The sequence below is a fragment of the Mycetomoellerius zeteki genome, unplaced genomic scaffold, assembly GCF_001594055.1.
Source record: "Mycetomoellerius zeteki isolate Tzet28-1 unplaced genomic scaffold, Tzet1.0 scaffold164, whole genome shotgun sequence".
Taxonomy (NCBI): domain Eukaryota; kingdom Metazoa; phylum Arthropoda; class Insecta; order Hymenoptera; family Formicidae; genus Mycetomoellerius; species Mycetomoellerius zeteki.
The window spans coordinates 780,788-804,120 of NW_017256594.1; the positions used below are offsets into that span (position 1 = coordinate 780,788).

At 35.7% G+C, this 23,333-nt stretch overlaps 4 protein-coding genes across 10 annotated transcripts in view; 3 read left to right on the forward strand and 1 right to left on the reverse strand.

Annotated features, from left to right (window-relative positions):
• Positions 1 to 1,187, forward strand: part of LOC108721198 (low molecular weight phosphotyrosine protein phosphatase-like) — a 2,084-nt gene extending 897 nt beyond the window's left edge. The window contains exons 3-5 of the mRNA XM_018445606.1: positions 433 to 623; positions 859 to 1,020; positions 1,101 to 1,187. Of these exons, the coding sequence (XP_018301108.1) occupies positions 433 to 623; positions 859 to 1,020; positions 1,101 to 1,184 (437 nt within the window). The 3' untranslated portion in view covers positions 1,185 to 1,187. The remainder of the gene's footprint in view (positions 1 to 432; positions 624 to 858; positions 1,021 to 1,100) is intronic.
• Positions 1,188 to 1,680: 493 nt separating this feature from the next.
• On the forward strand, positions 1,681 to 4,611 carry LOC108721231 (low molecular weight phosphotyrosine protein phosphatase-like). Of its 5 annotated transcripts, XM_018445650.1 has the most exons (5): positions 1,681 to 2,039; positions 2,471 to 2,555; positions 3,170 to 3,360; positions 3,632 to 3,793; positions 4,011 to 4,112. In XM_018445650.1, the coding sequence occupies exons 2-5, from the start codon at positions 2,519 to 2,521 to the stop codon at positions 4,110 to 4,112; spliced, it is 492 nt and encodes a 163-aa protein (XP_018301152.1). In that variant the 5' UTR covers positions 1,681 to 2,039; positions 2,471 to 2,518. The 5 variants fall into 5 exon arrangements, with proteins under 5 accessions (XP_018301152.1, XP_018301154.1, XP_018301150.1 ...); XM_018445652.1 differs by lacking the exons at positions 1,681 to 2,039; positions 4,011 to 4,112 and adding an exon at positions 4,252 to 4,284 and having other exon boundaries at positions 2,353 to 2,555; XM_018445648.1 differs by lacking the exon at positions 1,681 to 2,039 and having other exon boundaries at positions 2,353 to 2,555.
• A 2,185-nt stretch (positions 4,612 to 6,796) lies between these two features.
• HisRS (histidine--tRNA ligase) lies at positions 6,797 to 10,863 on the forward strand. Of its 3 annotated transcripts, none has more exons than XM_018445646.1 (6): positions 7,214 to 7,292; positions 8,478 to 8,632; positions 8,732 to 8,944; positions 9,031 to 9,252; positions 9,348 to 9,849; positions 9,964 to 10,863. In XM_018445646.1, exons 2-6 carry the CDS (start codon positions 8,549 to 8,551, stop codon positions 10,434 to 10,436), a joined length of 1,494 nt encoding a protein of 497 aa, XP_018301148.1. In that variant the 5' UTR covers positions 7,214 to 7,292; positions 8,478 to 8,548; the 3' UTR covers positions 10,437 to 10,863. The 3 variants fall into 3 exon arrangements, with proteins under 3 accessions (XP_018301147.1, XP_018301148.1, XP_018301149.1); XM_018445647.1 differs by lacking the exon at positions 7,214 to 7,292 and adding an exon at positions 8,080 to 8,125; XM_018445645.1 differs by lacking the exon at positions 8,478 to 8,632 and having other exon boundaries at positions 6,797 to 7,292.
• Positions 10,864 to 11,848: 985 nt separating this feature from the next.
• On the reverse strand, positions 11,849 to 20,613 carry Ork1 (open rectifier K[+] channel 1). The gene is made up of 7 exons (XM_018445759.1): positions 20,247 to 20,613; positions 17,584 to 17,760; positions 16,446 to 16,832; positions 14,968 to 15,230; positions 14,396 to 14,554; positions 13,194 to 14,318; positions 11,849 to 13,007 (listed from the first exon to the last, which is right to left on the reverse strand). The coding sequence occupies exons 1-7, from the start codon at positions 20,386 to 20,388 to the stop codon at positions 11,940 to 11,942; spliced, it is 3,321 nt and encodes a 1,106-aa protein (XP_018301261.1). The 5' UTR covers positions 20,389 to 20,613; the 3' UTR covers positions 11,849 to 11,939.
• Positions 20,614 to 23,333: the final 2,720 nt, after the last annotated feature.

The following is a 23,333-nucleotide window of genomic DNA, read 5'->3' on the forward strand; positions in this document are numbered from 1 at the left end:
ATACACCCCACTGTCCACATGGGTTAGGATTTATTTGTTTTATAGCACACATTTTAAATTTGGTGCCTGTTGGACCGACAAGTAACGAGACGCATGCGCATGAAGTCAGAGAGCATGAAGAAAGCATACTGGTAGCACTACACATAGTCGGTATGACAGATTTCCTAACCTGCAGAGTCGTCAACTTTAACGCTAAATATCTCGGTTCGCGAGGCAGAGCGACACTTTTTTCTGCCAGATTCTTTCGTTTTGTGCAAAAACGCGTCGAATAAGCCTAATTTCATCGAAATCGGAGGTGAGGGAGGTATTCTGAATAATTACCAAATACTTTTTAATTTTGTAAATACATATATGTAGATATTTTCTAACAAACATAATAAAAAATATAAGTACTTGTGTTATTAATTAGTGATTATTTATATTTTGTTATAGGCAACATTTGTCGTTCACCGATAGCAGAGGCTGTATTCCAGAATGAAGTGAACAAGAGAGGTTTGCAGGATCAGTGGAAGGTAGAAAGTGCTGCCATTATAGGATATCATACAGGTAAAGGACCAGATACTAGGGCCCGGGATACGCTAACAGAAAATGGAATCACTGATTATTCCCATACAGCACAAAAAGTAAGATTTTGTATTTTTAAGGATAAACGTTAAAATTTTATTATCACGATTGCTGTAATAGCAATTAGCTTGGATTTTCTATGCACTGGGTAGTCTTATGATTAAATTTTTCTTGTGAAAAAAGAAAATAAGATAAATCATTGTAATTAGATGAATTATTCAATATTTATTTAGAATTATTGGAACCAATATTATATTATATTACTACATTATTGTATATTATAATTACGTACAGATCGAACTAGACGACTTCGACAAATATAATTGGATATTTGGTATGGATCAGGAAAACATTAAAGATTTACTCAGTAGAAAACCAATGACTTGCCAAGCAAAAGTGGAGCTTCTAGGAAGTTATAATCCAAGCGGAACAATTATAATACGAGATCCATATTACGTATGTCACCTTTTGGCATTTATAAAATTAGGAAACAAAAATTGAAGATACATTAAATTATTCTCATGATCTTCTTACAGGATAGCGATAGTGCAGGATTTCAGAAAGCTTATGATCAATGTGTGACATGCGTAACAGCATTTTTGAACAAACATTCAAGTTAATGCGAAGACTTTTAAAGAATCAATTTACCTATATATTTTTAGAAGAACATGTAAAATAATAGGTACAAAAATTTTAAATATTGAATTTATTACAAAATAGAATGTTTTTAAAGAATATGTCCATATTTAAATATAGAAAAATAAATATTGGTATAACACCATTCATAAGACTATTGTAAACCTATTGGTATGTTCCACGATAATCATATAAGAAAAAGATGTGAGAAATATATAAATGTTAAAAAATTATATGTAAAGATAATATACGTTTTTTTCTCATTCCAAGATGCTTTTAATTTATATTTTCACAGCAATAATTGTATGTGAAAAATTACATATATATATAAAGAATAAGAATTTTTTTATTTAATTTTTTTTAGACTAGAATTATTTATTTTTTAATTTTCAGCAGTAAATATTTCAGCAACAAAGCATTGAATGAATCTTTTGGAAGTGTCATTAATTCATGTTTCTAAAATCTAATGAAGGCTTAAGCTTCCTTATTTAATCACGCTTGAAAACTAATTTGCAATTATATTTTCATGAAGGGTTTATTATCTTATTTCATCATGCTACAGTAGTGACATAGTATATTGTCAGTGTCCTTCGACAGTCCCAGGATATACTCCCGAGGTATATTTTTCTAATTTTCAAAACTTATCCCTAAGTGATGCAATTTCCCGCTCACTTGTAACCTTGCAGCACGTTACATGTGGAGGGAGATAGATAGGAATAGCTTATTGGCAAATACATTGGTGCGCTTGCCAGGCTATCTCCGTCTATCTTTCTCCACGTATTGTAAGCGTGCTGTAAGCGGGCGTGAAGTGACATCAACAATTGTCAAACATAATCAGGGTACCTATCATGGAACATGTCGAAATGAATTCCGATCGGAATTATTTCGTTTTTCCTAGAAAACACAATAGAAATCTAGGGAATAATTGAATAATTCCAATCGGAATCCATTCCGACTTTTTCCATGATAGGTATCCTGGGGTGCTTTCCAGCAAGGACATCTACTGACACTGTGTAACACAGTGGCTACGTTTACATCGTGCATTTAGGCTGCGGCCTATACAATAGATAGGACATCTACAGGACACCTACAGGATAAACAAGGACTGTTTATCCTGTAGGTTAAACAAAGACACCTATCGTATAGGTCGCGGACTAAGCGCACGGTGTAAACGTAGCCTATATCCTTGCTGGAAAGCACCCCTGATCGGATGGTGCAGAGGAAGACAGTGGTCTTTTTAGTGGTCTCCACTAAAGATAGATATTAATAGAAATTTTCAGTGTACTTTTATTTTCTTACCTACTAGCAAGAAATCAATATGATGCGAAAGAAGAAAATTCTTATGGTTTGTTTAGGTATTGTAACTTACTTATTTTTAATTATAAATTGAATTTGTCGAATTGTCGCACTTGTTTTAAAATATAGAATATGGAAATTAAGAATGTGTTCGGAGAGACGTACCTTTAATATTATTCATATTATATTAATACTTTGCGTCATCTTTGTTTTATGTCTATGATGAAGATAGATTAATACAATTAGCCTAAGTAATTATTGTTATCCCAATAATTTTCTTTTTTATAGAAAAAAAATACAATTGAAATAAGAATTATAACTACATATCGGCTGCATTTCGTTATTCACTGCAAGTATTGAAAATCTACTATACGATAGATTTTCAGTACTCGCACTAAATAATGGAACGCGCCTACTGTAACACATACATGTGATGAAATAATTTCTTTAGGGAGAGGCTCTGAGTTATTTCACGTAAGGTTACAGTTTTCTATTTCTAAGAGTTTTGTAATTAATATAATGCATGCAATGTACATAACTCGCCAAATTAAAGTATAGCTGAAAGCGGTCTTGACTTACAATCAACCCGCATGCATTTCAAAGTATTTCAACAATGACTTAAACTAGAATTTCAATATTTTATTTTGAATTAACATCTTAATTTTTCACGCAGGGAATAGTTGTCGCTCTCCTATGGCGGAAGCAGTGTTTCAGGATCAAATCCGAAAAATGGATTTGACAGATTTCTGGGAGGTCGAAAGCGCCGCTATTCTGGAATATCACGTAGGCAATGATCCTGAACCTAGAGCGACAGCTACACTTCAGAAAGCCGGAATTACGGATTACTCTCATATCGCAAGAAAAGTAAGTTAAGCTTAATAAACAGGGCTTGACAAGCAGAGACAATAAAAACAGAGACTAAAGATAAATGAAGATTTCAAGATAAATTAAAATTTGTTATTCCCTGTTTCTATTGCCAATACTCTTTAATTGTGTCTCAAATTTTACAATTTAATTTGATTCTCCCTTCTCTTTGTCTATCAGTTTTACATGGTTGTTAGACAAAAATATTTTCCACGGCAATATGTAGATATACAGAGATCTGAGACAGTATTATATCAGGAATAATTTGCAGATCACGACCGACGATTTTTACAAATTCGACTGGATATTCGGAATGGACGAATATATTATCCACGCATTGTGTGACATGCAACCGAAAGATAGCCAAGCAAAGATAGAACTACTTGGGAAATACGATCCAGCTGGAATAATTGTCATAAGAGATCCTCTCTTTGTATGTATCACGCGATAGACTTTGGCTGTGTTGGGTTTCGATAAACTTTATTCTATCTTTATTACTCATTACTTGTAGAAGATAGAATAAAGCTTACAGCTCGTGAACGAAACAAAAAAAATGCACCCTCTATAAAAGTAATTTTAACGAGATAGATAATATGTTGTTCTGCTGTCAAATTTATGAGTATAATTAGCGAGGGTTTGTTTGTCGACAGGATGTTGGTAATGCCGGATTTGAGAAAGCATTTCAACAAGCTTTGAGAAGCGTACGCGTATTCTTGGAAATTCACAAAGTATTTCTCATTTCATCTTTCTAGTATTTATATATATTCTAAAAAAGATCGTCCAATTTTTTACGCGATCTCTGCAATTAACGAGTTATTAAAAAAAAATCTTAATATCTTATTCCAAATATTCTAGACTTTTATAACTAACTCAAGTACGTTTTCTTTACAGGATAATATACTCGATAAATCATAAGAAAAAAAGATGTAAAAAATTATTTTAGAAATACTGAAAATAAGAAAAGAAATTAGGAATTAAGTTTTACCTAATTTATTCAGCTTATATATTGCAGAGTATTTATAAAATAAATAAGTTTATATATATATATATAATAGAGTTTATATATATATTTTATATAGAGTTTATATATATATTTTATATTATATATAGTTTATATATATATAGTAGATTCATATGTTTATTATATTCACGAAATAAAAAGATATCCTTTTTACTTTCTGCTTTTCCATCAAGGTATGAACGCATCCTTATGTTTACGAGCGTTATACGCTTCTAAATGTCGAGCGGCATTTGGACTTCGCGCGGGGCGAGCGATGAGAGGAGTAGCGGGAGATGGAGCCTCTCGAAAATCTGCCAAGAAGTGCAAATTTTGCCGAGCCCTGTTTTAAACTGTTTAAAACACGTTTAAAACATTTTTTACCAATCCTGGAAGAGACACATATATTAGTAACTTCAATTACTAAATGGAGCGCTTGTTCTGCTTAAACGAGGAAAAACCGTGTATGTGGAGCGCAGGCAAAATCTAACCCGGATCCATAGATCACGAGTCAATCGCTCAGAGCGTGAAGTCACTCGATTCCCCGAACAAAATTTAATTCGAGATTCATATCAATTGTTATAAACAAAAAAAAAAGAAAACAAAAAACCGATCTTTAAAGGAAAAAACGCAGATTTTGTGTAAATGGTTTTATTACTCTGAATTAATTGTGTGCAAAAATTTGATGAAGCAATTTCGCTGAAAGGAAATCCTTATATAGTCTCTATCTACTTTCTATATAAACAGTATATACATATATCAATGTAAATCTAATGAAGCATATACTCGTCCAGTGCCGAGCTTCAAGATATCTAGGTCGTAAAATGCTTTATTTGTAGATTTTGATTTGCGCCAATTGCATAATTTGTTTCCTCGAATAGAGAAATTTAATTAATATCTACATCTCACGTTGGCAAATGTCAGCTCGAGCGTAAATTCTTTCTGACTTTTGCCGCCACGGCTTCATGAAGGTGCTAGAACGAGATGTGGAGAGAATAAGTTGTCAAACATGAAATATGATAAAACATGCCAATTTTTACATATTAGTTTATCAAGCTTCTACATTCTCATACATTAAATCAATACAATCTAAAATAAAAATATTAAATTAAGACAATCCTAGGAGTGTTTAAGATTTAAAAAAATACAATAGTTATTAATTTTTAAATATTAAATTAATGAAATTTTAGAAAATTTCAGAGATTTTTTCTTGTTCTAAGGAATGAAAATATTCGTCAAACTAATTAAAAACTTCGAAATTTGTACAGATATGAAATACTCCAACCCGATAATTAGTACAATTATTCGCTGTTAAATCTTATAATTATGCATTAAAACAGGGAAATTGTGCGTTAAAAATGTATTTAAAGGACGTTATCTAATTCAAAGGAAAGCTGATGAAATTAGCCGTAATTCTCGCAAAATCTGATCGCTATGTTCCGAGCCGCCGCAAAAAGATTGATTACAGGCTGCGGAACGTACATTAAATTAGATAGGGATTGAAACGGGAACGATAGGTGATAATTGCATCGATACGTTCACGTTAAGAAATATAATGATGTCATTGAGGTGAGCAAATGCAGGATATTTTGCATATTGCAGAATAATGAATGTAATCGCGATGCAAGAATGTTCATGTATGTTAATAAAACAAGCATATCTCGAATAAAAATATTAAACCATACGCGCGGATTATGAAGTCTTATACCAATTCCACAAATGTATATTAACTCTAATCTCGATTCAACTTAATGACTTGATTATTCATTTTTTTTTAATTCTTAGATCGAAATAGAAAAAAATGAAGGATATTAGTAGAATCGAAATTAAAATTGATCTACATTGGTAGAAAACGGGTTTAAAGTTTAAAATTAAATTTAATTTAAAATTTTGAAGTTAAATTTGAAATTATTTCAAGTTATTTTAATCAAGCTAAAATCAATTATATAAAAGTCACAGATCAAGTTTGTCGTATAAGGAAAATTCCACGTGATATCAGTCGGACATCGTGAAGTTGGTCGCGTAACATCACAGGCGCATCGTTGGAAGATCTCCCCTCTCCTTATTATTAACCACGTTCCTTAGCGGTTAACTACGAGATCTAGCATTTGTATACATGTTGAACTTATCGAAATTATTTGATAGTTCAAATGTACAATTAGTAAACATAATCTTTCATTCATCGTGTGATTCATACTTGCGATTCGTTTTTAAATTAAGTTTGTTTAGAATTTGTCTGCTGAAATGCGGAATGTGGTTACATCACGTTCCCCAACTTCAGGTAGATCGCGTCACCTGCACTTTCCATGTGCAAGTGTATCATCTGTTTATAAATTTCCCTCTCATAAAGAGGAAAATTTTATAAGACATACGAAAAGAATTCCTCACAATTGAACCCTTCATTTTTCCCTTCTTTTTCCTTCAATGTTCTGTTTGTCTTATTTATCCATTTCATCCTAAATGCAGAAAACATATGTAATGCGGTGCAAGTGCGGGGAGCAGACCTCTCTTTTTTCTCTCTCCCACTATTCCCACACTCTCACACATAAGTAAACATGCGTCAATGTGGCTACACGTGTAGTACGCGTTGCGTTAGTTGAGCACAGAAACGGAAGGATCCGTTTCACGAGTGTCGAGCCCACGGTCGAGCCTGGTCGAGCCTCTCTCGAGTGAAGTGTGCTGCAATAGGGAATCACCGCGGTGGAGAGTGGGGAATCACTCGCGCGGCGCGATTCGTTCCTCGGATCGGGCTATAAAGTAATGCGCTGGCGAGCGGAACGCACGGAATTAGGGCTCCGAGATACCGCGTGCGGTGCTACACTGCTACATGCTAGCGATGGCTGACGAAACGTCGAGGGATACGTTGCTGAGTCGCGTGAAGGAGCAGGGGGAATTGGTGCGACGATTAAAAGCCGCAAAGGTCGATAACACGCAGGTACGCGAACTCAACCCTTCAAACCCTTTTCCCTCCTCCTTCGGGGAAATCCCTGACGTGTCGTCTGCCCGTGACACACACAGATGTACTTCCTTTCTCTTATCCTCGGAGGGGGCTCCGCACCTCTCCGCTCCACATCGCGCTCAATTACACCCTGTCATCATGTTACCTTCACTTACTTCCGCGAAATCGACCGCACTCGAAACTGGTCTTTTGGTCTTTTCATCTTAAGCAGCTACCTCAAATGTTTTTGTCTTCCACGTTGCATCATGCTCCCTCCCATGTTTCGATCTCCCCTTCACGTCATTACCAGGTCTGTTGGCTTCAGCTGCAGCTTCCACGCTCAACTTTCTTCTCATTCTGAAGTCTAATAAAGCACGAAACCGATTCCTTTTTTCTAATAATGAAAGTGCAGTTAAAGCGAACAGACCTTTTGTAACAATGGATATGATGCAACAAACCCCTTGCAATGTAACAGCAATTTTTATCGAGACAGGTGCAAAGAATAGATTTCTCTTTCCCTTTTTGTCACCAATGTTCTAAGATCATTGAAGCCTTTCTTTAGAGAGACGTCTCGTTTCTCAGGAATACAGAGAGCAGTCTGATATAAATATTGAGTTAAAAGGCTTAAATGATGATTTTGCGGATATCAGCTATGTGTGTGGTTGGTGTCCAACGTCCAAGGACGCCGAACTGTTCTACATGTTGCGTATCATCCTTAATGGTGAGCTTGCAAGGTGGCCGCATCTGAACAGATGGCATATTAACATGAAAAGCTTTAGTCAGAGCTAAAGGGCACTAACTATATTAGCAAAAGTATGCTAGACAAAAAGGTGAGGCAGCTGGTTGCTTGCAAGCAGAGCTGTTATAAATTATTGCGAAATTGCTGTGGCTAACGTTCAGAAAAAGAAATTCTAACTGAGAAACCCAGTAGAAGCTTTTACATGGCAAAAATTGGATATAGTTTGGAAAGTTTGGAAAATGAATACATGTTTTATTTTAAAAAGTTGAATTTCCTAAAAAATTTCTTGTGTTTTCTTCCCAAATTCTGAAAACTTTAAAGACAAAGTTTATGGAGAAAAAGATTAAAGACAAACATTCTCTGTTAATTGTAGACTATGGCAATAATTAATGACAGCTTCATATTAGCTTGCTTACTGATATTATCTCTGCTGTTTGGACTAGTTTGATAAATCAAGAGATTGAGGGGGCTTTTCTCTTTCATTCTGGTTGCCTTGTAATTCCTTCATCCATTCATGATGTTACGCCTGATACGCAACAATTCTTTCCCCGTCGTATGGAAACGCAATCGCAACGTACTGATGTCCACGACGCCACAGGTGGGTACGACGTTCTCGACTTTCGTACCCTGGATATCTGAAAACGAGAGCAATGCCATGTTTCGAGTATTAATGACGTGTTTATTTGCCTGTTCGTAGATAGCAGAGGAAGTTGCCAAGTTGTTGGACCTGAAAGCACAATTGGGAGAAGAGAATGGTTGCCCCCATAAACTCATCCTCAAAACGCCAAAAGGCACGAGGGATTATAATCCGGAGCAAATGGCACTGCGATTGGGAGTGTTGGAAAAAATAATATCAGTATTCAAGCGTCATGGCGCTGAGACGATAGATACGCCTGTATTCGAGCTAAAGGTAAGAGTAAAAGTACAGGTTGTTAATAAAAGATTAATTCAAAATTAATTTCAATTTTATTAATATTAATACTGATCTTGTCACAGGATGTCTTGACAGGTAAATACGGCGAAGATTCCAAGCTTATCTATGACTTGAAAGATCAAGGTGGTGAGATTCTCGCACTTAGATACGATTTGACAGTTCCTTTCGCGAGGTATCTGGCCATGAGCAAGATTTCTTCTATTAAAAGATATCACATCGCCAAGGTCTACCGAAGAGATAACCCAGCCACAACGAAAGGCAGATACAGGGAATTTTATCAATGTGTAAGCATAATATATGCATATTATTACGTTCCAGGGATATTTCATTGACATTTTGGCATTGATATTTTGTACTAATTTAATTTGGTATCTTCAAGGATTTCGATATCGCAGGCCAGTATGATCCGATGCTACCGGATGTGGAATGTATTCGGGTTGTGTGTGAAGCATTGGAAGCTCTAAATCTGGGATCATATTTAATTAAGGTGAATCATAGATCTTTATTGGACGGCATATTCGCCGCGTGTGGTGTGCCGCAGAGTAAATTTCGCAGCATTTGTTCTTCCGTGGATAAACTGGACAAGAGTCCATGGGAGGAGGTAAAGAAAGAGATGACGGACGAAAAGGGATTGGATGAACATATTGCCGATAAGGTCGGCAAGTACGTTTCGCAATCCGGTGGAGTGGAACTGATAGCCGAATTGAGGAAAGACAAAGAGCTGATGAAACAGTCTGTCGCTGTGCAAGGTTTAGATTCTATGGAACTGTTGCTAAAGTACTGCCGCATCTACAAAATTCTGGACAAAATTAAGTTTGATTTGAGTCTCGCGAGAGGGCTTGATTACTACACTGGTGTTATTTACGAAGCTATATTGTGTGGTATGTATATTGATTTTTTCTTCCAAAATTTTTTTTTCTTATTACACGATGGAAATAATTTTAACACGAAATAATTCTAGCAAAATATTAATAGCATTTATTAATTCTTTATAGGAGACGATGTCGGTGTTGGTAGCGTAGCAGGTGGCGGCCGTTACGATAATTTAGTGGGAATGTTCGATAGCAAGAACAAAAATGTACCTTGTGTCGGCGTATCGGTTGGCGTGGAGCGGATATTCAGTGTTATGGAGGCGAAATTGGCAAACAAGGGTCTAAAAACGCGTACTACTGAGATCGAAGTATTTGTAGCGAGCGCGCAAAAGAATCTACATGAGGAGAGAATGAAGATACTGGTGGATCTGTGGGACGCCGGCGTGAAGGCGGAGCAATCTTATAAGAAGAATGCCAAGCTCTTGGCGCAGCTACAACACTGCGAGGAGAACGGCATCCCGCTCGCAATAATCATTGGGGAAGGCGAATTGGCGAAGGGTGAAGTTACATTGAGAGTCGTCTCGACACGAGAGGAGACTCGCGTGCCACGTAGCAACCTCATCGACGAAATACGGAGACAGCTAAAAACATCGTAGCATCCCCTATGCTCAACCTTTCGCTGTTGAGAGATCAGTACAAGAAAATACTTATACTGCATTTAGTTTCATTTCAATCCACGTGTCGGAACAGTTTATTTATTAGATTTTGCATGAATTTATTTGTATTATTTCGCACGATGTGCTACGACCGTGATAAACTTTTTGTCACCGATAGATGCTAACTGTGAAGTCTGTAAGTGAATGCACGCGCGCGCGCGAGGAAGTGTAACTACACTTACCACTTGTGAACATATAGGTACAATTTCTATACGAATAATCCTTTAATAATCCGAATTTCTCCGGGTGAAATCTAGAATTTAACCGGATCTTAAGTTAACTGGTAATAACGCACAGCTTCGAGTTACCGCTCGAAAAACCAAATACATCTTTATAATTTATTCTGCAAGAACTTATCAATAAAATACTGTAAATTTCGTAGACTGTGCCTCATTCCTTCCTTTACTATTATATATTCAAACATTGATTTCAAGATTTAGTAGAATAAATATGATCACACGCGAGTGACTGTGATAAATGTCCAAATCACAAGATCGTAGCAATAGTTGAATTGCAATATGAAATATTAATCTGCAAATTACTTCGAATGACATGATTTACGTAGCTTAATAATTTTTCGAATTGGGATCGGATTTTAATTCAGTAGATTCTGGATTCAATAGAAAATATTTTTTCTCCTTAATCTAATATTTTCACATGATTTACTTATATAGTATGTTTTCCAAATAATTTATTTCGGTTTAAATTAAATTGAGGATACGTATAGCTTACTCATTATATCACAGTCTTCTCTTATCAAGTTAAAATTAAATAACTAACCTCTAATAACTTGAATATTTTAATTTACTTACTCCTCTAATAATTATCATTATATTAGCACGCGTTATCTAGTTTCTCATATACATTTCTCATCAAAAATGTATCAAATTCGACTAGTTTGAAAAAAATTAGATGTTTTACATATTGATGAAGACAACTTACACAAAATCAGTCACCTAATCGCTGAATTATATTTTTTCCGGAATGAATGCATTTGTATAAAATTATATTTTTTCTACCTACAGTCTCTTTTCATAAATTACGTATCATTTTGAAGCAAAACGCAAATTAATTACTTATAGTAGAAAGTTTTCGAAGCAGCGTATAAAATTAGGATATTATTTCTTGCACAACAATATATGCAGCAAAACTGCAAATCTCTAACGGGCAAGATTCCCATACTGATTTCATATGTTATCCTTTTTTTATAATTGAGGAAAATAGATTTTTTGCAAAATGTAGAGTCAATCTTTTCCTAACAAAACTATCAAATCAATTATATCTGTAAATGTAGTTTGTATAAAATTGACTTATAAAAACTATTAGTTCTTGACATTTTTACTAATCAAATTTGATTCCAGATTTTTACTTTTAAAATTAGATAAAACACTAAGTTTCTTTAATTGTTGGACCTTTAGCATAGTATGAATTTATGTCCCTTTCTTACTTTTCACCAGGTTTCTCGATTTTAACTTCTTTTAAGTCCGTGTCTTCTTCCTTTTGACCAACCTTTGTCATAGCTCTGTATTGCTCGAATGGATTAATCGTTGGTTTTTCTATCATCATTTGCACCGATGGTTTGTATGAGTCTATCGAAACGCTGGGTTTCCCTTTTCTTGATTCTGAAGATTTTCCGCTACTCGTTGAAGCATTTAAATTATCAGTTACATCAATTACGTATGTATCATCCCGTTTCTGCTCCATTTTAAGCGAAACTTCTTTAGCATCCACATTCGTCTCTTGCATTCCTCTTTGAAGCGTTCTATCCAGCTCGTCATTGAATTTTACTAATTTTTGCTCGAACGTAGAGGAGGATAACGGTTTGTAAATCGGTTCACAAACTGGTACGGAATCACCTTGAGGATATATTTCATCCTTATGCATGCTTAAAATCATGGATTCATTTAATTCTGTGGGTGGCTTATTGGAAATCTCGAAAACGAAGGGATTAATCGATGAAATTATGCTTTCCTGATCCTTCCATGGTGCAATTTGCTTGTCTTTCGAACTTGAAGGAACTACCATGGAATCCTGAAGTTCGTTTTTCGAAATCATATTCATTTCCTCCGCCGGCGATATGATGGTCACCGTTTTTGGATTGCTCGGTTTGCTAACGTCAACGGTCTTGGTGTTATCTATAGCGAGAGGACTGAGAGGAGAAGCAGTCTTTTCACGTTTATTGGAATGAACATCACTGAGACTGTACGCCCTGGCGCGACGACGTAGATTCATCTGAGTGATCTGTCGCTGAAGCATACCCGCTTTCCATTTCGGCAGCGGTTTAGGCGTGTGCAACGGCGAAGATGTGGTGCTCGTCGGACTCGATTGCATGTTGAGTTGAGCAGGTCTTATGGAGAAACGTTGATTATTGGATGGCTGTTGGATCGGGAACGAAATTCCCGGTGGTCCCTCCATATTCACGAGCGGTTCTTTCGGCGATACGGAAATGAAGGGTTCTAATGAAATAGGTTCTTGAAAATGTCGACCATCCAGTCTTTGAGAGAGTCGTAGCTGAAAAATAAAATTTTGTTTTATAAAATAAGTTTTAAGATTACTTTCGTTTATATTAAATTATTAATTATTGTATACACTATTATGTCTTATATTAAAATTTATTTCAAGATTTTAAATTTATAATAGTTGTGATTTTATACTTGTGAAATTTTATAAAAATGATTTTCGGTAATGCAAGCTTACCGATAATCGTGGTGACCCTAAATCAGGTGGTGTCGGAGGACTCACTGGAGTCGCGACTGGCCTCAAAGAGAATCTCCTAGGTTTTACAGGAACACTTCCTTTTCTGACGTAGGATGTAGGCGTACTAGAGCCAGAATTATCAGTAGACAATTTGAGAGACATTCTCCTGATCGATTGCGCTCCCGTGACGGTGTTCTGATTGCTCTGATTTGCCGAAACAGAACCAGGTGCATTTGAGAAGAGTGTGAAAAGACTAGGTAATTTTGGCGGGTTCAAGCTGGCCGTTCCTAATTTTCTCTTGGGTTTGGTAACATAATCATCGGGAATCGTTCCTACCCGTGCGTGAAATGCGGTTAATGCTCTAAGAAATTCTGCCAGGCTCGTCTCTTCCAGTATATTGTTGTTTTCCAGATAATTCGGCAGGTTGCCACCGGTATGTGTATAGTAATGCGGCCTCCTCGAGATCGAATCGTGCCTTTCGTCTAAATACGAGGGTAGTGGACCAATCGAATTATTTTGCTGATTGCTCTTTTCGTTCTCATCCGTTATTTCAACGGTTTTCTCTGTATTTCTCGTATTAAAACTAACGTCCGACGACCTCTTATTCGCGGAATGTTTTTTCCACCTGGGAAAGAGGTTCTTGGACGCGGTAAGTGGCAAAGCGAGCGACGCGAATTTCTTATACGGCTTGTTGGGATTGTCCTTGGAAGATATGGTCGTGTCGTTATCCTTCATCATCTCTTGCAACTTCGTCGAGGCTACTCCGGACCAGGTCCATTCGGTATTACGTTGAACGGAATCGTCCTTCGTAGTATGTAGTCGTATTTCGCTGGCTGCCCTGGATCGAGGCTTCGAGAATGGAAACTTTTCACCGCCGATTGTCCAGCGAGAGACATTGTTGGCTGGGCCTTGATCGACCGATTTACTGTGTTGCGTCTCGTTTTGCGCGTCGGTTTGTTCCTCAGTTTGGTCCCACTCGAAGTCATCTCCTGGAGGTATGTAACCGAGGACGTTCACCAAGCGCGCCAAGAGCTCAGCCGGCTGCACTATGGCGTGCGCGGCGAATGTCGCGTTCTTATCTATCCTTTGAAGATCTGTCTCGGACACCACACGAGTCAGTTCGTCCTTTAAATATAACGCGTTATTTAAAACATAGTATTTAACAAGAGATGATAATATTATATTAAATTATTATGGCTTACCACTGGCACCACTTCGCTGTTAGCTCGTCGTCGTGGATGCGGTATGTGAGGTATGTCCACATATCCACCAATTGTTAAGTCTCGGAGATTCGGAAAACTGTTGCTGCGTGGGAATTTCGCCGGAGGTTCTTCGGACTCGTACTCATCCACATATACTCTCTGATAAAAAAAATAACAAACGTTGAATAAATAACCAACATTAAACGAATAATAATCGGTGCTTAGAGAGTTCATTAATAATATTAATAAAGATAATAATGTAAAAATTTATAATTGATAATTTACATACTATATTGAGTCACTATATTAATTACTAAAATATCTCAATTCATAATACGACAATTCAAAATATAACTGGAGTAATTAAAAAGCAAGTTATTCGACATGACAGATAAGATAATTTCATAATATTTATTAATAATAGAATTTTCTTAGGATTTTCAAATAAATTTAAATATAAGACAAAATAAAAAAGATAATGAAACAAAATTTTTTATAGAAATGTATAAAGATATTTTCGCAGTAAAATATGGTGGTTGGTTAAGATTATCTGATCTATCCAGGTTACTTACTTTGACCTTAGAGAGCTGTAATTCGTTGAAAACGCGGCGCAGGTAGTTGACCTCTTTATTAAACTCGTTCCAAATCTTGCTCTGTGTAAGCTTGAGATTCATCGCCAGTTTGTGCTCGAGCCTTGTAATTTTCTTGCTGCGCATACCACGAGCGATGAATGTCATTATCATGACGATGTAGCCCAGCCCGAAGGAGATCCAGCAAATTAGGAATATTTTGTACAAGGTGAAGAATGGACCGCTCCCCTTCGTATTGTCCTGGCCTGCGAGATTCAAGCAGAGAGTTAACAATAACGAATATTTTCTTCGTAGTGGAACAATTTCGTTTATCTTCTCCATTAATTTCCACTCGTGCTTGATTTCAATTGATTTTGAAAACATTTGCTTTGAATATATATGAACTTTGAATAATTTTTATTTGAAAGTTATGAACAGATGTTTTAATTGTATATTTATTGCTGATCGACTTATCTGTTTAATTCTTATATTTCATATTTTATTTTTAATTACATTTTTTATTAGCTGTGCTTGTATATAGCTGTGTGTTGTATATACAAACGCGCTACTTTTTATGGCGTATGGAAAGTATTACTTACGTGTTAATATCTGCTTCCCATGCGCGCGCGAGCATGTAATGATTGAAAACATTCATCTTTTAATTAGGCGGAACAGACAAGCTCATATTATAGATTGTATTCTTCAAAGCGATTGATGAGATATGATAAGACTACAAGTGAACCGTTTCACTGTTATTAATCAAGAAAGCTACCGAAATATCGAATATATATAGTCTCAAGTGACTCGATATTATCTAATCAAATAAAAAAATGTCATTAACTCTGAATTTTGTATTATCACTGAAAATAAGTAATGTAGCAGATTCGTATTTACTCATTTTTTAAAACAGAGCAAATATATCAATTTTTTTTTATTTCTTAGAATCTAAACTCGTAAAACTTCTTATAATTTTCTGTTATACACAGGTAAAATATAGAAATATTTTTAATTTACGATTAATTATGGTTTATTTTTCAATTTCCTACAATAATTTTAATTTATGTATTTCTTCATCCTATTGTTGCGTATATCTTTTTATAAATTTTTGAGAAGTATTATCCTGTTCAGTTAGTTATCGATTATATAATAACACAATAATATGCGTTTTATAATTATTCATACATGAAAAATTCTTATAACAGTATAGATAACATGTACATAAAATTCTTTTTGTCACGTCGTAATCGATACCAATTTTATCGCATTCCTGATGTTTTTACCATATTTTGAATTAAGACGATACGACTGATATCTCAATGATATATTATATCATTCATAGAATAAAAAAGCTATTTCTGAGAGCACGCGATTCTTTGACTTGCGCGCACAATTGCGAAAACAAAATCTTGTTCTTGTTAACGATAAAAAAATAAGTTAATCACACGCGCGTGTCTGAGGAATCGATAAGATAGAACTCTTACCGGCCACCAAATCGCCGAAACCGATGGTTGTGAGAGTGACGAAAGCGTAATAGACTGATTCATCATAAGTCCATCTCTCGTAAAAAGAGAACAGAATTGCCGGGAAAAAGATGAATACGATGAAGCCGGGCGTCAAGTATAGAAAGATCTGAGCGGCCAGTCTCATTATCTTACGCGTTTCGGGCGGTATCGACTTTTTGCAGGGATGATCAATGCTTGATTGACGTTGCTTATAGGACTTATATTTCTGATAGGCCTTGATGAATACGTGGCTGAAAAATTCTCCCAACTGCGTCAATAGGATTCCATTCATTGGGATACCAATGAGGCCGTAGAAGATCATTAAGATGCGACTGAGAGTGTTCGTGGGTGCCAAATTGCCATACCCTGTATAATTGATAATAATAAATCAATTACTCTGTTATAGCGTTTTTCACTGGCAGAACTGGTGCGCACTCAGTACACATTAAAGCTGTTGTACACTAATCTAATCTGAATGTAAAAGTGATATATCTAAATTAATAAAATACCCAACGTATATTTTATCAAATATCACAATAAAATTTATTGAAGATTTCACGGTTTAATTCGTTTCTATATTTTTATTAAACGTTCATCTTTACATCGATTTGTGTACAACGGTTTTAAAGTGCACTGAGTGCGCACCACCTCTGCCAGTGAAAAACGCTATTAGAAAGATAAAGAAGATTAATGAAGGTTATTGATAGAATGAAGGAAGCTATTGATATAGAGATACTTCTTCAAAAAAAAATTATTAATGTATAATTTAAAATCTATGAATTTTCAAGAAATATTTAAAAAATTATGTATAATAAAATTATAGCTGATAATTATGTCATTATCCCAATTTAGAGAAAGTTTAGAAACAAAGTGGTAATTCGACGAGTACTTATTCTCTGACCGTCTACAAGATACCATAAGGTTGCAAATATTTTTCGAAATGTCTGTTAGATCTCTGTGTACAAATGCGTAATAAAAGATATTGTAATCGCGTACAATTAAAGGGTACAGAAAAAAAATAACGCAAGGCTATAATCCATTGACTTTAGATAAAAACTGATTTGATTTAGAGATACGGTTTAAAGATCTACGCTATTTGAACATGTTAGATATCTACCGATAGTGCTGACCACCGTGTAAGCGAAATAAAAGCTATTGTAGTAATCCCATCGTCGGGGGATGACTTCACCCTCGCTGTAATTGGAGACGGACTTGCCGCAATAATCGGTGAGCTTTTGCAGAATTTCAGTCTCATTGTGGTCGAAACCGGATACATAGTGATCGTGAAGTAAGTCTGAAAGGAATAATTACACATACTTTGAAAAGCGGATTCATCATCGGATGATCTTAAATTTTATCTCGCACATCTGTGTAATCTTTCCACCGGATAATCCTTCTCTTTCGCCATCCTTTTCGAACAGGGCCGTTTTTGAGACAATTGGGCTATACGCACTATCTTATCAGCCGATATTTACCGTCTTATATTGCCGTCTTATATTGCCGATTTGTGCAAGCAGACTCGATCTGGACCTTCCGCGCATGTAATTGCAACCGGGACGCGACCGTATTTCGCTGCGTATCGAGGCTAAGAAAATACCAGGATGATGAAAATATCTATATAGAGAAAAAAAATTAATGAATAATCTTGTAATTACCACTTAATTTATTCTTCATCATGGAGCTTAGCCACCTGAGGTAGAAGATAATAGACACGATAGCGGATATCGCCACTTTTGATTCGTACGCGACGATTTTGACAGGAGTGGTCGAGATAATGATTTCGTAATCGATTTCGACGACACTGACACTGGCCGTCGAATTAATTCTTTCTGTTGTACGGCATTGTCCTATTGGACATTGACTACTCGAATAATGCTCTTTTCTCGCGCAAACAATTGCATCGGGCACGGTCATGCATACAAAACCCATTGATAAACAGCCGTGTCGATTTTCCGGTTTATTTACAAGGCTATTTATTATACAAAAGATTCGACGCATTTCGAGTTGCTCGTGCAAATTCAGTGTTTCGAGAAGCTCAACTTTCTGAAAGTTCAAAAAGTGTCTAACAAAGGCTATTCATAGTCTGCAATTCTTATTTCAAAGCCGTCTTCAGATGCTAATACAGGTGTCTGGTTCACGACATCCTAAGATTACATTTAAGAATCTTAAATATAAAAATCGACTATGAATACCTAAGGTGACTTAAGAGTTTAAATCGCATCCGAAGAAGAAAAAGATTTAAACTTGTACTGATTCTGAAACTCGATTCCGGAATCTAGAAAATTTAATTGTAAAATGTGAAAAATTTCTTGAAATTTCCAAGATGTCTCCGCAATAAATATATAAACTTTATGGAAATTAAACTGAATCCTTTGTCTGCACTTGTTATAATCGAATTAACGATTTAAAAACCAACAGGCGTGTCGGTGCAACCTCAGTCGATGACACAAGCATTTTAAGAGACGATATCTTATGCTAGAAGCATAAGATATCGTCATTAAATGCATGTCGGAAGTTTCAAACGTTTTACACGCCGGACTCGTTTCTGCAAAAGACCGTGACCTATAAGTGCATTATTTGCATTATTATCACCGAAATCTTAAAGCACGTCGCGAGCAACGGCGACGTAATAATTGGCCGATTATTACTACGATAATTACGAGCACGTGAGACAGGCACGCTGACAACGTCTTTGTCGCTAAGATAGTTCCCTAATTAATTTAATATTTAGATACGTTAAACTTTAATCTTCGCGATAACGAAATCTCGAGTGTATCTTTCCGTATTTACCGTAACAAAAAATGTTATTAAAGATATGAATTGATATCAACAATGAGACTCTAATACAAACATTGGCTTTTAAACGATTAAACTAAAATGCATTCGATGTAAGCGACAGTTTCATTCATTATTTATTATTATTACTAAATTACAACGTCACAAAGCCGCAACTGTTATTAATTTCTTTTACCAGGATAGATTTACTGACGTCTTGCCATTTGTTATGTATAAATTTGATGCATTGCAATAAAGTATGAATTGAATTGAATTGAATTTATAAAATAAGTTTCACATCAATATCTCGAGGACTTCTCTGTGTGTTGCGGTTGTAACAAACAGAGATGCAGATAACTCAATGTCGAGTTGCAACTACGAATTACAAATGCAACTCCGTTCACGTTTTCGCTATTCTGCTCGCATGCAACTTTCTCCTTGATACTTCGACGAAACTCATCAATTAAAATGACTTCCAGAAATCAGGGCTGTCTTGCTATTTTTATACTTGCTATTGATCACAAAGAGAAACTAAAATAAATATGTCTAAACGCGTAAACTGCATGCAAATTGTTTTCCGAGAATCTAGATCTTTCTTTAGCAAAAAAAGATAGCGTTTACCGCTAGTTTTAAACTTTGAATATTAAATATTACATATAGATATAGATATTTCTGTAAATCCTCAAATTATCAATAATCAATTTATTAAAATCCGTTAAATTTAAATAAAGAATCTGTATTATTCATATCGAGAAATCCTTCATTCTTAATCATCAGAGATTATTACAATAAAACGATCCTTGTTAAAAAGGAATCGACCTAGAATTTATAAGCGATCAGTAAATTTAAAATGTCAAGTTCTATTTCCCTATCAGATATCAGAATAATGTGTCAAAGCAATTGCATCAAGTGTCTAGAAATTACGAGTTAATAAGAAGTGATTAATGGATTGCGCAATTTCGCGTGAGATAGCCGATGGGGTAATTATTTTTATTATTTTCTTACTGAAGATCATCACGCGTTTTCTTGTATCCTCTTCGATCTTGCTGTTCTCATAGTCGCTCTCGATGAAGTAGAAGATGGTAGCGCCCAGCGTCAGGTACGTGAGGAACAACAACAGCAGGGCGAGCCATTGCTTCTTGGACATTCTCGGATACTATCGGCGAAATGCTGGAGTCTGGCGGATATGATGTGGAGCAGAACGAGAGGAATAATTTTCAAGGGATGACGATTCTCGTGTCAGATAATTAGGAGGTTTCCGTTGAAGCGGCGAACACGCCGCGGCTACGCATTCTTGACATGATTTCCCGGTGATGAAGGCTGAACGGTCGATGGAGTGAGCTTTTTGGCTCGCTCGCCACAAGCGCACTAATCTTATGTTGTCGTATCGATTATGACGATTTCTCACGAGGGCGATGTTATCATTGCAGTTTGATATCTCCGATTCATCAGAAGTCTTCTTGACGATCTAGGCATCGCGTTGCGATAGCGTCTCGCTGTTAGGTGCCCGAAGAACTCTGCGACCAAAAGATCTTACAATATACGATACATGTAACGATACAGAAGTGCAGGACACTTTTGCAAAATTTGAAATATACAATGCTATAGTAATTTAATTTATATCAATATGTTAACGTAAACTATTATATAAAGTACATATTTTTAATTGATGCGCGAATTAAAACGTTAAGAATTTTGATAGATACAAAAAAATGATAACGTTTTTTATCCTCCAGAAGGGACAACGCTCTGTTAAAATTTCCTGAGACTATCTGACTGATTAGGTCTCGAGTTGCCAACTAAAAACAGCTAGCAATTTGATGGCTCGAAAAACTCGCAATTACCCGAGATGATCTACCTGGCGCACCTTCGTATGTCAAGCTACCAAAACCCTTCCCTCGTCAATGTCGGTTGCACAATACGTTCGGTCTCCGCTGGTGAATACCATATATCCCACCGGCCTGCTGGATCGCGGATAGCAATAGTGATCCACGTGGATCGTAATAGCGATCGATTCTTGCATTGGCAAGGATAATTTACGGCGTGAAACAACGTCGCGCGTGTCTCTCTCAAGTTCACGCTTCTCGTCTGGTCGCATGACTCGTCGCCGGTTCAAGCGCATAGAAATTTGCATAAGTGCATATCATGTAAGCTTGGGACGGGACAAAGTATTTCAGAATCAGCGGAAAGTCATGAGATCGTATGAAGTCGTATGGAAGAGCTTGTGTCGCTTATTGTAAGATTGGGAATCAGTCATTCCGCAATAAAAATGAATTAAATTGAATGAGGGCGATAAAGTGTCGACATTCGATGTCTTAATCAAAAGTTGAATTAAAAGTCAATAAATTATGTCGCAAGAAAGTGAGTCACATGATATTTCACGTCAATTCGCAATGTCAAGAATTAGCATACAAAACATTATTGCGTGACGTAGTAAAATGGAAAAAACTGTGACAGTCGAACGATCAGAAGACACATGCGTTCGATTCGTCTTGATCCTATTATTGCGTTATTACATATCCATAAATGAATACCATATAAATGATTTATAAGGCATGAGGAGTGTCTCGGTCGCAACAGTTGACGTGTCGATTTCTGTTTGCTAATAATGTCGATGTTTACATTGCTCGTTCGTACTGGTTCGAGAAAATTCACATTTGTTGCGAATAGAGACTCCTCGTAACGGAGCAATATCAAGTTTTAACCAGAGAGAGCTCTCATCTGTTGAATTTTGTCTCGAGTGTTAACAAAAATATATATATTAAAAGATGAACAGGTTCGTTTTCTCAAAAAATTAGGAGGATTACGTTTAAACGGATCCATCCTTAGTATCTCTTCACTCTCTCCGAGAATTCCGTCACTGAGTTTCCTTATCTTCCACCCGCACGACAAAAGAACAACGGATATCGTGAACCTTCAGTGACGTTAACTATCGTGCATCATGCTACTAGTATCGATGATCGCTTCTAATTGACGAGATAAATTTGCGGATGCGTGTATGAACATTTCCTTTATTCGCGAAACGGCACGAGTGACGATCAGTTTATCGCCTTATTCTTTCCTCAAGTTAGTCTTACTTCTTTGTATATCTAGCTAAAATGAGAAGCATATGATTCATTATAAAATACAGTTATAATTAACAGAATGTTGAAATAATCAAAACAGTTTGTCATGCTACTTTTTGTTTGGAGGTAATTTTTTTTTCAATAACGTTTAATAAAATATTTTCATACTTGGGAAATAAAATAAAGGAAATCCTAAAGCGACAAGTGGAGAGATATAAATGCGCGCTTTCAAGAGATAAGTTAACAATTAAATATTTTTATTGAAAAATTGAGATGTCTATTTAAATTTTTGAAGATTTATTTCGTTTTATAGTTGCAATGATAATTTTTTCGTAACGTGACTAATGATCTGATTTTTAGATGACTGTATTTGGTAATTTCAATTAGAGTTTAATTTATTATAATTTATCAAGATCGTTTTTTCGCTTATGATGACACGTATATAACAAAATCGTAATCTTAGGCTTATATTCCTGTGTGTTATCCTTAGATAAAGAGGCCTTATTTGATCTTTCATTGAAATTAATAATTGTGAATCACACGCAGAGCCTGTAACTTTGAAACATAATGACGCACTTTAATGTAAATAGGTTGAAATGATTAGTTGAATGACGTTTTACGACAGCATTTTAACTCGAATACTTTTATGGCTGTTAACGACCACTTAACAACTGTTATTATCTTCCATTTACTGCACACGTCGTGTCGGTCACGACTGCGGTTAAAATATGCCGATACTAACGCACATGCGGTAATTAGTTAACAATTAATGTGTAAAACAGTTTGTCGGGAAGAAATATGAAGTATTAATCACGCGTCTCACATTATTTATCGATCAACTTAAATAAACGAGCAAATAAATTCTAATAACTGATCCTTAAAAAATTGAATGCAATGGTATTTCGTGGAATTTGATCACATTACATTATTAGAAAGATAGTTTGTACTGTTTGTTAGTACTGATGGTCTAATTAATATTATTAATTATATCATATCGATGTTATAAAGAGAATGAATTTGCTTTAAG